General features: G+C 37.0%; 1 protein-coding gene across 3 annotated transcripts; it reads right to left on the bottom strand.

Annotated features, from left to right (window-relative positions):
• Nucleotides 1-543: 543 nt before the first annotated feature.
• On the bottom strand, nt 544-15,758 carry cd99l2 (CD99 molecule-like 2). Of its 3 annotated transcripts, none has more exons than XM_079810605.1 (11): nt 15,358-15,602; nt 13,072-13,119; nt 12,882-12,920; nt 11,902-11,973; nt 9,780-9,860; nt 7,699-7,749; nt 6,174-6,245; nt 5,999-6,061; nt 5,774-5,893; nt 5,622-5,687; nt 544-3,530 (listed from the first exon to the last, which is right to left on the bottom strand). In XM_079810605.1, exons 1-11 carry the CDS (start codon nt 15,443-15,445, stop codon nt 3,469-3,471), a joined length of 762 nt encoding a protein of 253 aa, XP_079666731.1. In that variant the 5' UTR covers nt 15,446-15,602; the 3' UTR covers nt 544-3,468. The 3 variants fall into 3 exon arrangements, with proteins under 3 accessions (XP_079666731.1, XP_079666730.1, XP_079666732.1); XM_079810604.1 differs by having other exon boundaries at nt 7,696-7,749; nt 15,358-15,587; XM_079810606.1 differs by lacking the exon at nt 7,699-7,749 and having other exon boundaries at nt 15,358-15,758.
• Nucleotides 15,759-15,923: the final 165 nt, after the last annotated feature.

Here is a 15,923-nt window from a genome sequence, read left to right as displayed (position 1 = left end):
TACTGCCATTTTGGAACCACATATTGCATTTGTTTTTCTGTTAGTATGAAAGTTTGTGCGCACACCCTAATATTGCACTACTTTTGAACTTCCTTTACTACTGAAATGTACGTTTACAAGGTAAAAAAGGACCATCTGATATTATCTCCCCTTGTTTTTTTATATATGTACTATATAAAATATTAATATATATAAAAATCTCATGTTTGGTGATCTGAGTGTCTTTGAATCGCCATACTATTTATTTGTAAACAAGGGTGTTTTGACTTTGCAAACGTAAGTAGTTTGTAGAACCATTTCCACGTATGGTTTATTCATTTGAACAGAGGATGCCATATAATGCTTAAAAAGCCAATTACATGTAATATTTAAAACAGAATATATTAAGTATCTTTTTTTCTTTATTTTATGAGTGTATTTTTGTATTTGTGCAGCCCTGGTTATTCTTTCTACATGCACATTTTTTTTAATTCTGTAAAACAAAAATGACTCCAAAAACTTGCAACCTGATTTAAAGAAAAATAAATAGCCAAAGCAATCAAAGACAAGATAAATTGTTTATTGTTGGGTTTCTTTATGCTGATCTTTTACAACCAAGTATAGCCTGTGAAATACAGTGTGAAGCTTTGTTGATTATTATATTAAATTTGAATATTACAGCGTCCAAAAGAGGATTGCCAGTTGATTTATGTGTAATTAACTGTGTTTTCTTGATTAAGTAGGCACTGATGAAACTGAGATTTTATGATGGTCAATATTTCTGAAGTTCACAAAGCCGAATTTACAGATAAACCTGGCAGTATCATGATGCCAAAACTAAACTGGCAGTGCAAATCAAGACACTTCATTTCCAATTTCTCCCAATTTCACATTTCTCAAGTTCATAAATAAACCCAGTAAACAAGAAAAAAAACTTTAATATCTACAGCTAGAATCCAAAACATGCACATCTGTACAGTTCAGCACATACACCCTTGTTTTGACAAAATTGCAACTATACTGGCCAAACGACACCAGAGAGCCCAGAGATCCTTACAAACTAAACATCCACCATATGAGCTACTAGTACCCAGACATGTAGATGGTCAATTGAAAGAATTAGGGAGGTTTTAACAGTCACATCATGTGTCCAACACAAACAGATGATAATGTTGAAGACACTTGTGAATTTCCACACTTGCCTTAACCGAGACTGTTGTATCTTTTACTCAGCTGTTTCAAATTCATTCCACTGGACCACAAGACTCACACCAAAGTCAAAGAACATGCAAGAAGGCAAAACCATCGTATTTCATCTTTGGTGTTCTTCGTTTCTGACAAGTGTAGCACCCCAAAAAAAGCTACATTGTTCTGGTAGCCAAAGCAGTAAAAAGACTTACATTCAGCTAACATTCTGTTTGTTCGTTTTCACCCTAGATACTGTACAAAAGCCCTGGCAGAACGCGCCGTTTAAAGGGAAGTAACTTACCAGGGAACATTCTGCGCCGCTACGTTTCTGACATCATCACCATTTGCAAGACTCGGAAATGTACTTTATCTTGGGCATGTGAGTTAACAATATTTCAGATGTGTTCAAACTGCAATAGAGTGTTAAGGTGCGGTCACATTTACCGTTGTTCGGCAAATTTATCACGGGCGAAACCCAGCCATTTTAACAGGAACCCACATGATCGGAAATTTTGCGTTACACGTTGACCAACAGAAAGCCTTGTGTTTCACGCTGACTTCTGTGTGAGCAGTGCTTCATGCTTCTCGACATTTGGCAACGGACCTCGTTTCGGAGCTCAGCGAATGAGACCACACCTTTAGAGTAGAACAACGTACTTAACCTGGTACGTCTGGTTTGTAGACATTCGAGCGAGGCAGCCCTTCTAATAGTCGTGACTGTTCGTGCCGTGTAAGTAAGCTAGCGTGTCTTCCCTAATGTTAGTGTGGTAAGGCATTGGGAAGGAAAGCACCATTGGCAAGGGCTTAGGGTCGGAGTAACAAAGGTGCACCTGAATTCACAGTGAAAAACAACAGCTACAGGAAAATCTGGAGGATCTCAAGTCAGGGAGAGGATGGCAAGGACTAAGCTGCTTTCCCATCCAGTTTTGCTAACTCTGCTGGCTAGTTGCAGATAGTGGCCTTCCAAATGAGATGGTCAAGCTCTGTGGCACAAAAGCCAGACCCAAAAAGAGTGGGAAAATTAGCAAGACGGGAAAGCAGCTAGGGACTCATTAAGGCAATAGCAAAACTGGGAAGGGTGTAACGGGTCTCTAAAAAGTCTCAAAGCTAAAGCTCAAACATGCTACAAACGATACAAACACTAAGCTTGGGCGCAAAACTACTCCCCATGATTCAAAAAGATGGGGGGCACAAACATTTATGTACATTTACTGCTACAAGTGTAAATAGAGATACACTAACACAATGGTTTGAGTACAAACTTGGAAACGGTACGCGATTTACAAGCACATTAATCCCTTAAAATCCAGAAAAAGGCAATCGATCAGAATTAGCGATACGATTTACTACACTGCTGAAGTATTGCGCTAACATGGAAACACAACTTTTTGGTTACTTTCACCCACAAGTTACTTCACACTAATGTATCTAATCATTCTGATCACGCCGAATTCATCGATTCCTCAAAAGGAATCGCAACCACTGACATCCAACTAACACGCACAAAAGCAGTTTCTTCGTCAACACACGTCACATCTTCACAGTTAGACCCATTTTAGTCATACACAAAAAAGCAATTTAGTAGGAAGCAGCTGTCGGTTAGTTTCTGACTTTAGTTTGTTTGTTTTTTTCCTCAAAAAGTCACACTAGTAAAAAGTTAGCTAAGACACAAAAACCTGCATATGTATGTGTAACAATCTTTTCACATTGCTCTGAAAGCAAGGCAAATATATACAATCATGTTAAAACAAACAAAAGAATCCTTCACAAATCCTTCACCACAACAACCAATCTGTTAAGCCTGTCTTGCTGTGAAAACATAAGAGAAACACATTATTGACCTATAAAAGCATCTTTTTTTATGATTATCCAATCAGCCGTTTTTGTAATCCTTGGATTAATCAGTTGTCTCACTGTTTAATAAGCATTTGTGCACAATAGGAATGATGAGCCGATTTGACAAAAAAAACAACAAAAAAAGACTGTAGCGCAGTATGTGTGGGACTTTTTGTATGGGCTCCATAAAAAGACCCAAGTTTGATTTCTCGGGTCTCGGCAGATCATGCTAATTCATTTTTAGGTGTTTTCCCATTTCATAGCAATATTATTGCAAACAGGCTTACTAGCATTGTTGCATGTGAGCAGTTGGAATATAATAAATTAAAAGATATTACACTATGTCAACAGTCACATTGGTACTTAAAAAAAGGGCATTGTGGTGCAAATGTGCTGGGAAATACAGTGGCATTCCAATAGGAGAACAACGATTTAGAACTGCGCCCTCTTCAGTTTAGACTCAGATTACACTGCATTTTCCTCTGTAGGCGGCTCGGCGTTGGGAGGCTGGAGAAGAGTTTGTTGGACTGGAGAAGGAAAGAAAATAACATAATTATCATTCTTTATGAAAATAATTATTTATAATTATATGAGCTTATAAAAATAAAAACAGACTAAATTGAAAAAGGTTTTTCTATTATTGAACATTTTTGGTTGTAGAATAATTGTATATGATAAATATGCTAGCGATTAGGGTACTTCTACAATGGCATCTGTGACCGAAAACTTTAATTTTTGCACCATGTTGCATCCATGCCAGTAAGTGTCAGTCAAATTACTATAATATAGTAATATTAGTATAGTATAATATAATTATATAAGTATTTTCCAACCATTAATTATGCAGACTAGAATAAAAGTTACTAATAAACTGATAAAACACCTTTAACCCTCTGGCGTTCTTCATTTATGGGTCACACTCAGGACCTTCGGGTCAAAAATGACCCGGAGGGCGGGATTAAGATAAAAAAAGATTTGATTAAAATCAATGAAATAACATTTTTTCTTTTCTTGTTTGGTGTTTTGAGATAATATTAATTATAAATCATAAAATTATGCAATAATTATGACCCATTTTTTCCCATTGAATATAATAAAAGATTTATATATATATATATTTTTTTTTAATTTTATTAAAGCTGTATTTCATTTTAGAGTCAAGCCTAGGCCTCATGAAAGCAATTTTTTTAATGAGATCGGTGCTATCCGGTGGACACATTGAGCATTTTTATCACGCAATAGCACATTTTTACCACTATAGTGGATCTTGCGTTTTAGAATTTTTTTTAAAAAAATCGTAGCTTCATCGGAATGGTCCGAAACTTGGTGACTTAATTGGTACTTGGAATATGAACACCCCAAAAAATTGGGGACAGGATTTGAAAAGTCTAAGTGGTCGTAAAAAAAAAAAAAAAATGACCCCCATAGGAAATGAATGGGAAATTAGTTTTTTTGTGCATACAATCTACAAATCAGCCAGGATGCAGAAAAAAAGGACTCAACAGTGAAGGGGTGAATCTCTAAAACATCAGGAATGCAAAACAGACAAAAAAACTCACACACACTTATACACACAAAAACACACGCACACACAAATTAACATGTGCCATTCCAAAAGCTAATTGTGTTTGTGTGTGTGTGTGTGTGTGTGTGTGTGTGTGTGTGTGTGTGTGTGTGTGTGTGTGTGTGTCATATTTTTGCCAATTTCCCATTCATTTCCTATGGGGGTCATTTTTGACCCGAAGGTCCTGAGTGTGACTATTTTTTTTTACGACCACTTAGACTTTTCAAATCCTGTCCCCAATTTTGTTGGGTGTTCATATACCAAGTACCAATAAAGTCACCAAGTTTCGGACCATTCCGATGAAGCTACGATTTTTAACATTTAAAAAAAAAAAAAAATTGGGGTCAGAAATGACCGAAGAACCCCAGAGGGTTCAAGCTTTTTTTTTTTAAACCATTTGGGTACAATCAAATCCATCATTATCATGCATTTCCTCAATATTATTATTTTCTTCTAGACTCATCATGAATTTGATAAAGAAAGTACAATGGTGTGCACACACCAAAAGCGAAGCAAATTTTCACATTGTGTTACTCATTACTTGTTTTTTGCACGATGAGGAGTGTCTTCACACACATCAGCAACAACAACAGCGACATTTCTTTCTGCCATTTTTTCCTTCATCAACCATGTTGGCGTTGGCGATAACTACTATTGCTGCACTGTACCTGTTGTGGAAGTCCCAAATATGCCGGAAAACCAAAAGCCAACGTGTCTGGGTTCACACACTCTGTGAACTCCACTGTCTTCTCCAGGAACTGCGCCTGGATGACAGCTGCTTCCAGTGCGGAAGACGCGATTGAGGCAAATATCGAGTGTTCGCGGCAATCGCATCGTCTTTGCATTGACTTCGTATGCAATCTACTCGCGCAAATAATTAAACTTGCTTTTGGTGTGCACATGTAGTCACCATAAGACAGCAGAACAATAGAATGTTTTAAATTACAGTGACTGAATTTGTATTAAAATGCATGGTCCTAAAAGTCTTGTCCTTATCCTTAAATCATAAAAAAAGTTAAATAAAGACCTTAGCCTCATAAACAAGGGTCAGTACCTTGTGGCTCCTGTGCGACAACAGCATCTGGGGCATCTGCCTTCACCATATCTACATTCAGACTCTCTGTGGAGAGATGAAGCACATGATAAGGAACAAATGAACAAATACAAGCTGTGTGGTAGAGTAACGAAGGAAATGTATTTCCTTACGCTGTATGCTGAAGCACAACTTCTTCTTCTGGTAGGAAATATAGCCGCTCACTGCACCAAACAGAGCCATTCCAACAGCGCTCACAATACCAGCGATGGTTCCAGTCTCAGCCATGGTGTCTGGGGATGAATACATAGGCCACTTTAAAAGATCTAACTGGACCAAAAGGAGTCCTAACAAAATGTTCTTCTAATATCCCTAAATACTATTTAACACAATCATACCATAGTTATTCTCATCAGCAGGATCCAAATCACCGGTACTACTGGCACTTCCACCTTTTCCACCTGTAGAAAAGTGAACACTGAAATGACACTTTCGTAGTTGGCCAGTCATTGTTTCTTATATTTGACAGGTCCCTCGGTGTGAGGATCTATCAGGCGGTTTGCGTTAAGTCACCTTTGCCTTTGTCGGGTTTGTAGGAGTTATCATTGCCCACATCCAAAAGGTCATCGTCTGAGAATTGACTACCTGAGATGTTAGAAAAGACCATTAGCTTGGTAACAACATGATAAGTACTCATGCATGGGTGAGTCTTGAGTTTACTATTAGAGACCTAAAGGTGAAGCTTTTGTGACCCAAAAAGAGTAAAAGCCCAGCACCCTGCAAGAAACAGAAAGCTGAGCAGTCGATTAGGGCTGGGCAAAAAAAAAATAAATGCTTGATTAAAAATGTGCTAGATTCATTATCAGTCCTCGAAATGGATCGATCATTTTCTGTGTTTGTTTAATATTAAATCCTATTATTCCTAGTATTGTAAACGGACATCAAAAGGTGTGTTGAAAGACAGTACAACTTACTGAAATATATCATGTCTCATGGTTCAAGACGTCAGAGAAACGGCTTAAAAATGTCACAGAACAGTCATTAAGCTTAGAAAAGCCACTAAAGGTCGACAGCTTGTTAGTTATCTAAAAAAATAACTTGAAAGAGGAGCATTTTGCTAAATATATATATTACACATTCATTATATATTTACTTAACCCTTTCATGATGTCGCAATTATGTATTGATTATGTTTGATTAAATCTTTTAAATGATTATATTTCGACAGCAAAATTTAAAAGCAGAAACATTTCTTTTTTATTAACCCAATAATAAAATGTTTTTTTTCTGGGTCAAGGCAAAATCAAAATGATTTAAATAATTTTATATAAATAATTTAGATAAATATTTTTTTTATTTATTTTTAGTATTGAATATTATCTAAAAATACATAGCAATTTAATATAATAATTTAGGCTCTGTCAAATGTAACCTTAAATATTATAGTGAAGTACCAACCATGTAAAAAATGATATGATCAATAAGTTATGACAACATTTGTTTTTGCATTGCTTTAACTCACCAAAATAAGTTACGTTTCAACTTTTTTATAAGTTATATAAGATTCAGCTCATTTTTAAAGTCAGTTTAATGTTATTTAAGTTGAAATTACTTAAACCAAGTTGATTGTACTTAAAAATTTAAGGCAGCAACTTTATTTTTTACAATTAAGTAACAGGGTTCCCTGTATAGTCACAGCATTAGTTGAGATATTTTTTTGAATCAAATTGAATAGTGAGTTGAATCAAGATCGGAATAAAGTGTTATCAAATCGAGAGCTTGTCAATCGAATCAATTTGTATATGTATCAATTCAATACCCAGCCCTACTGTCACATACAATCCAGAGAAAGCATTAGAACTAGCAATCTGATTGGTTAAACTCAAAATCCATGCAAAGTTAAGATGCAAGAGAGCCATGGTGGTCACTAGGTTAATGCTTCTATCCCTGAAAGCCTTGCACTGAAATCAGAAAGCCGATTAGATTTTAATAATGGTGAGATCCGCTTTGATTTGTGGGTACAAAGTGGGATTCTTCCAGCCAAGAAGATAAAGAGAGGAAGCGGGTGGTAGAAGTACGTTACTCTATTTCTTACCACCTCTGCTATTGGGTTTGCCGTCATCACGGCCCCCTCCTCCGAGGTCTTTATCTGCCAGGGACAGGAGATGCCATCAAGCCTGGCTAGCTTGGGTTAATCCACGCTGACTAGCAACATAGTAGCCTAAGTTTCACAGTGATAGATTGTAAGGGTAACCCTTTGATGACCTTCAAGATTACATGGGCTTCTACAGAAACCGGAAGATGTACAACATGTTTTGATGTTCAGATAGAAAACAGATGCCTTAAAGGAACACTCCACTTTTTTTGAAAATAGGCTCATTTTCCAACTCCCCTAGAGTTAAACAGTTGGGTTTTACCATTTTCGAATCCATTCAGCCGATCTCTGGATCTGGCGGTAGCACTTTTAGCGGCAGGCGCAATGATATTATGCAGTGCCTGAAAATAGTCCCCAGCACGCTCCCTGTCCAAGCCGGTTGTCACGTTGGTTATGTTGACGGAAGTTAGCCTATTTTCAGGCGCTGCGTAATATCATTGCGCCGCTGCACCCATGGTTCGGCAGCAAAGTTCCTTGATTATGAAAGGTGGATTCTGAAATCCACTACCACTTCAATATAATTGTATATATCCTAATTAAATTCATAATCAAAGCCTCAATCAATATTCATCCTCCTATATAATTATTATGATTTTAATGATTCTTTCCAGTTATGATTTTGCTTATATCAAGAGGACCAATGATTGTTTCTTCCTTTATATTTCTAAAGTTTGTATTTGGTCTCTGAGAGGTGACGGCTTCCAGAGATTAAATATGGATTTGTCTTTCATTTTATTTTATATTTACTTTTACTGAAACCCTAAATAATTGTATGAATACAATTGTTCTATTGTCTGCCTCTCACTGAGAGAGAAGCACATGTTATCAGCATGTTTTGGTGAAGTGATTTGTTGATATGTAGTTAACACTCTCCAACCTTGGGAGAGCTGTGATTCTAGGAAGCTTTTGGGTGTGTGCGTTGCATGATCTGTGCAGGCCCAATATTGAAGGTGGACATTTTCTGCACACGACACCAGACCTGAAGACGCCTTTCTGCAACCTCCGAGGTCAACAATGATCTAATTCTAGTGATGGGGCGACAACTAGTCTACCTAGTTTAGTGATATGCTCTGCTATCGATCCTTGTGTGGAAATTTACCGTGACTTTGCATGCTCTCTGCCAATCAGAATCATTCCACATGGCAGTAATGACGTGGTTAGACCTTGAAAACACTATAACTGTTCGGAAATTGTATGTACGATAGGCGGAGGTGGGGAGACTGTTAGAGGGAGCGCGGCCTACGAACTCCCTGTGAGACTTGAAGCTGGCTTCTGCTAATGAAACTGCAAACTATTCTTCAGTAAATTTTTCTTTAATTAATCTAACTCCTGACTCTTGGTCTTCATTTTTCACTACTGGTCCTGGGTCCTAAGCTGTTACCCCTACAATTATTACACAGGAATGAGTTCCTAGCCATATCGGTCTAGAAAATCGCAATCATTTTCCGTCGGCCTTAGTACACGATGTAACTACAGAAGAGACCATTTTAAATAGGAAAAACTCTTTGCTCATTTTTGAGCGAGATGCTAACGGTCTAATCAGATTCAATTATCTATGCTAGGCTATGCTAAAAGTGCTACCGCCAGACCCAGAGATCGGCTGAATGGATTCGAAAACGGTAAAACTCGACTGTTTTACTCTAGCGGAGTAAGAAAATTTGCCTATTTTCAAAAAAAGTGGAGTGTTCCTTTAAACTCAACTTTCTGTCTTCTGAGAATCCATTTGGACCTACTCCACTATTTTTGCTTTTTTTTCTCTATTATGGGAAACAGCCTTCTGGGAGGAAGTTTAATTTCAGCTCACCATTTCCTTCTCTCTTCTCGCTTTCTTTTAGAAAAAAGTCTGCTCTAATGAAATGTTTATGTTGGCCTAAACCATTCATTTGTGTTGAAACCTTGAAGCCAGCATTATTCTTATTAAATTACTTTATTATTATTATTATTAAAGATGAAAGACTTAACCACTAATTTGCAAAAATGAAATATGGAGAAAGGTAAAGGCGAGTTAACAGAAAAATACATACCACCTTTGCCGGAGTCTTTGCCCTTCCCTTTAATGTCGTTGTTGGGATCCAGGGCATCTTCAAGATCAAAGTCCTCCAAACCTGTCAACCAATATAATTACTGACTACATTACAAATTGAATATGCACAGAACTAATTGTAATTTTAATACAGCTAAGTGACAATGAAAAACAGATGCATCTGTGTAATTTATGTTTGAAACAAAATAAAATGCTTCATATTTTTATGCGGCGAAGATGGAACCCACACAAAGTCACAGGACAAGATGACAATGAAGACAAATGCAGAAGATGCCCATGTGATCATAATGTGATGTGATGTTGGTGTATAAGACAGAGCATCATTTGATAGAAAGATTTGAGTAATAAAAAAAGAAAAAGATTCAAGCTGACATGACTTATTTTAGCTGCTGTATTTATTTTATCATTTTTATTGCATGAGTACAAGCTAAATTGCTTAAGCAGAGCGGCTGAAGAAAGTCATGGTTTTTATTTGATGTAAACTGTAAGAGAGGCATGCATTATATTAATAATGTAATATTAGGGACTTTCTTTCTTCTGAATATGGAACAACATTTATAGCATTATAGAAAATGATGCTAAAAACGATCCATGATCGTGTCATTTACCAGCCTCAATCAAATCTAATGTTATTTTTGGTTTGTATACACAAATATTCATGCAAACACGCACGGACACAAACACGATGAACGGTTCTACAGGGGGAACTGACAGCACAGTACACACCAGCATGGACTTCCCGAGGGGCAAGCGAGGTTTGAAGAGGATTATGGGTTGTTCGGGGCAACAGGCCAGGCCGAATGGTGGCGTCAAACAAATCAGTGTATGTCTCTTCTGTTAGTGGAGGTTAATATGTTAGTATTGTAAAGCAATTCACATTCAGAGGGTGCTAGGTATTCAAACCTATGACGAAGAGTGATTAGTGAGCACCATAATTAATAACAAAAGCTATGTGAGATTTTTCATTCAGTGTTAAAAATAGACAACGCCCCAACCTAAAGTGTCCCATACAATGTTTTTTTGGCCATAGATAAATATACGAGATACATCAGGATAAACGTTTTGCTGACTCAGCATAACACATGATATAAAAACGTTTTAGCACTCAAAGATGCCAACAGCTCCAGTGTTTATTGAAGAAGGAAAGTAGGGGGATTTGTGTTCATTTCAAGCAGAACAGACAGCTGTAATGCAGTAACTGCATCCCCTCACGCAAAGAAAATATATTTCTCTATATATGAATGGTTAATATATCAAATGATTTAACTGTAAATTTGAAAATATACAGAATAATATATTGAATAATACACAAGGAATTGCCGCTTTTCATATATTGAAAAAAATGTGACAATGTACTTATTAATATATCATAATGTATGTAATTTTATATTCAGTAATACAGTTCATAATATATAGATATAGATATATATATATATATATATATATATATGTGATCAGATATGGTACTGCATGTGTAATATATTGCAGATATATTTACTCATGCAGTATAAACACGCATATATAGAGAAATATATAATGTAATATATTTTATAATTATTTACATTATATGTTTAATAATTTCATATTATAACACCTGCTTGTACTAAAGTATTTAGCAAAGAGACTATCACTGTGCTGAAGAGTGCACAGTGCAATATAGTAATTATAGTCTTAATGGCGGTCGGCCAATCATCAACCTGACCACAGTCAGGCTCTACTCTTCAGCACAACGGTAACCCCAAAAACTCAGACATCCCAGAAAAGCTTTTAAATTCCCAAATAATAGAAAATTAAACACTAAGAGATCTCCCCTTATATTAATATTGAGCAAAACACATGAAATAGCACTTGATTTTAACATTTACTCTCCTTTAACAGTCCGAAGCAAAGCATGCTGGGAACTAGAAATCTGCTGAAACTCTCATTCTGTGAATGTGTGTATATATACATGGGTGTACATTCATTCACATTTATATGGGAACATGTGTGTGCAATATATGTACACAATAAAGCATAAGCACTAGTTTCCCATATATGGAAATGTATTATGTAATACATTGCAGTATATTCCCATATATTTTATATATCCGTAAGGGTCTCACCTGTTTGTTTGGGCTTGGGCTTTGCTGGTTCCTTGACTGTGGGCTTAACGGGTTTAGGACTGGGTTTCACTGCTGAACAAATGAACATCTTTCTTTCAGATTTGATCTTTTCAAATTGGGTTTTAAATTCCATTAATCCCATTCATTTAAATTCGATTAATTAAAAGTCATAAAAGGTGAAGTATGTCGTTTCTGCAACACTAGTGGCACCTAGCAGAATTACAAAAATACAGCATATTTTGCAAACGCCCCTTTCTGGCTCACTGCAGCACAAATGACATCCAGCTCCTCCTCTCTCTTCACAGAGACTGCGGTCTTTAGCGTCCTTGTTAGTAAACCCGCCTCCAAGGCGTGTAGGACCGGAAGAGTTACATTGGTGCCATGAGCCGGATGGGATTGAGGTTTAGAGGGGTGAGTGTAACGGAGGCCAGCAAGTGAGAGTTGTGCAGATAAACCTCACTCCCCTGATCTCAAGAAGCGCACTAGCGACTGACGCTAGAGACTGTGGTTTTTAGTGTCCTTGTCCTCCCATGCTGGAGATGACGGTTCGAGTCCTGCTCAGAGCGGGGTGAGTAGGACTGAAGGGGTTAACCTCTGTCTAGAGCGAACGTGAGCGTTATAATAAACCCATTCAACGTATCTGCATCTTTGTGACATGAAATTTGGCTTGCAAATTTCTGTACCCGAAGCTGAATGTCAATCATGCTTGCAGTAGCCAAACCCCAAAATATTGCAATAGGTTGAACTGGAAAGAGATTGACAGATCTGAGTGGATCCCTCTCAATGTTTAGATGGTGCCTGGGGGGCTCAATGTTTACACTTTTGGGGGAGAGAAACTCATGAATGGCATACTAATAGCACTCAGTGAACAATAAACTGGGTTAAGAGAATATATTTTAATATAGAAAAAAAATCGTACATACTTCACGGTTTCGCTTATCACAGTGCTATTAATTACATTAAACAATTATTAATCTCACCTGCTCCTCCTGCTGGGTCCACTTTAGGTGGTAGGGTAGCTGTGGGATTTAAAAAAAGAAAAAGAAAAGGTAAATACATTTAATGTACAAAATAAAATAAGCCTGACACTAAGGTAATGCTGTTTATACAAATCCTCAATACTGCTGTATATTCCTTACATGGCTACATCGTCATAATTGTCATACTTACGTGGTTGGTCCCCAAATGCATCTTCCAAGTTCAGTTCCTGACTTATGCCTATAAAACACACAACAAAATAAGAGATATTTGAGCAGCTCATGCATGAACATCCACTTAATGAGTACTCAGATCATGAACAAGCATGTCATTTGTATTTATGTAAATCATGCCTGAACACACACTACAAATGCACATAAAATTCATATAAATGCATAATTTTGTTTACGCAGATCATCCAAGCCCTGTGGTATTCTTACATGCCTGCAATACTAGCAATAAAATAACATCTCAGATGACAGATGGATGCTAAAACTGGATCTGATGTCCAGCTTTATTAAAGACTTTTTATGATACAAATTCCACAGTAGTGCTGCCACATTCCTGGATTTTAACAAAGACAAGAAAATGACAGCTCAGCAATGCATTTTTCAAGTACAAAGGGACAAAGGATCTTTTGTTTTCATGTACTACACAACAAAGATTCTTTCCCCATGTGTCATTTTTGCTAGTATATTTTGAAATAATTTCTTCTGTAATAAGCCAGACTTCACTTTCCTTGTCTTATGCAATGAATGTCTACCATATATTTTTAGCACTGGGTTACAGATAGTGTGGTGCAACACTCCACTGGGGTCAGTCTTATCCTTCTTTCTCTTTTCATCTTCGTCTTTTCTCTATTTCTTTCTGTCTGCCTTTTCTACTTTTTTTTTTTTAGAACTTGACTTTTTGTTCATTTATAAGTTGTCTTAGTGCACACTAGGTTTAGCTAAAAGCTAAAGGCAACGGCTGCCCCTCATGCAGCAGTGCCAAAGCCAGCTCAGCATTGGCACAGTTATGTGATCAATGTCATGTGACAGCAGTTAATCTATCAAATGTTTTTCCCATTAACAACAAATATTTGTGGGTTTAAATACAGTATATTAGTTAATGTTTTAATTGTGGGTTTAATTGATTATTTAGATAGTATGTTGATGATAGATAACTGACAAATATAGTGAAATCAAAACACAAACCTAACACCTAAAACAGAGGTAAAACTATATGCTAATAAAAAAAACAATGAGTTTTCAGGTAGAGTGGAAAGTATCTAATTACATATACAATAGGGGGGTGTGGCTGGCAGGAAAAGAGGGAAGGGCCGTTTGCCTCTGCCAAAACTGCAGACAGTGGCTTTCCTAATTTATTTCAATGATGGCTTTAGATAAGGGGTACTACATGGAATGCACATCATTTGTGCTTCTAAACAATATTCAAAGTAGTCTTTCTCAGAAAAAGATATTATTCCTTTCATACTCAACATGATTTTGCTTAAACAATAATCTTTGACATTGAACTCGAGTGTGTCTCACATCAACAGAGGGGGGCCGTTACCCCTGTCATAAAATGATGGTATCTTCCTATCTTCCGCAGTCTCCGAAAAATTCCAAACTCCTATCATGTACCTGGGCGCATTGTGGCTTCGTATGCGCATGCGCTCTGACTCTAAGCCTCCCAAAGTACCTGTACCATGCTAGGATGAGGAGACTATGTGGAAATTACATTGTTATCTGTATATATTTTCATTTCAGGCAGTACTGAACAGTTTTGGGGTTATTGGTTTTTTTTTCAGCCTAGATTAAAAAAAACATGTTTAATGCCTTTATAAAACAACATTTAATTTACTATTAAACGAGGGGTGCAGAACACCATCAATTGGAACAATATTACAAGTTGGCACAGTATTCATATAATCATACATTTAGGAAAAAAAATGAGACTATGTTTTGCATGTAATAGGCGAAACGTAATCAAAAAGACAACTGATAGATTGATGTTTAAATACATGTAAATTTGATGTATTAATTGTCATACCTTAAATTGTCTTAAATACATATTTGTGCAAGGTGAAACAAAAATGACGAGATTAATATTAAGCGATGCACTTTTAATATCATTCTCATCCTCATTAATGCAAAACACAGATTCAAAAATGTCTCACCACGCAATAAACCACAAAGACAAAAACATGATTTTTATTTTTTTTGTATATTAATGAAAATCATTTGTTGAGCCTCAACGTGTGCAGCGGCGTAGCAACGGCTAGACCCAGACAGATGAGCGAGACCCAGACAGATGTTAAAACGCAACTTAAAGACGGTGATTTATGTGATTCGTGCATCCAGTTCTTTACATAAAAGTAGAGTCTACACAAAAGTCAAAGCCTAAATGCTTTAAATCAATGCTTGCCTACGGCGCCGACAAAAATGATGAAGTAGGCATGGCACCGGGTTCAACAAAGAGGGGCGCAGCGCTTACCTTTCACTATCAGCAGAGAAAAGACCGCTAGAAGCGTCCATGTCGAGAGCTTCTTCCCCATGTTAAAAGTGCGAAAAGGCACCTGCATTACAGCGATATTAAATATTGGCAGTAGATGATGTATTTAAGACTGTTTGCCCTTGGGGCCTAACGGGAATTTTAGGAGTCGAAGGTCCTCACTTAGACCAGAAAAGCCTGCGCGACAGTCTGCAGTGCGAATGAGCGAGCACAAGATTCACAGCCGCGTGTTGGATCACGTTACAACACCGGCTTTAGGGCGGTTCCTTAAGCTCAGCTCCGCTTTTTACCTAGAGCACGCTGAAATACGCCGCTTTAAAAAAAAGAAAAAAAGGCGAACCTGCCGATGTTACTTGTTTTAGCTCCAAATATGTGAACATACTAGTGAACTTTGTGACCAGACCAGCTGAATGTAGAATACGTGATAAGAATGTGTTTACATTTAGCGAAGGGCTGCTCGAGGAGATAAGATGACCTTCTCACGTGCTATTCACGGGCTATTCCCTTAGAATGACTGAATTAGGATAATTGTGCATCTCTGAATAATT

This window comes from Gobio gobio (genome assembly GCF_949357685.1).
Source record: "Gobio gobio genome assembly, chromosome: 2".
Lineage (NCBI taxonomy): Eukaryota > Metazoa > Chordata > Actinopteri > Cypriniformes > Gobionidae > Gobio > Gobio gobio.
The sequence above is the reverse complement of the archived record's forward strand: the minus strand, read 5'-3'. Positions and strand labels throughout refer to the sequence as shown.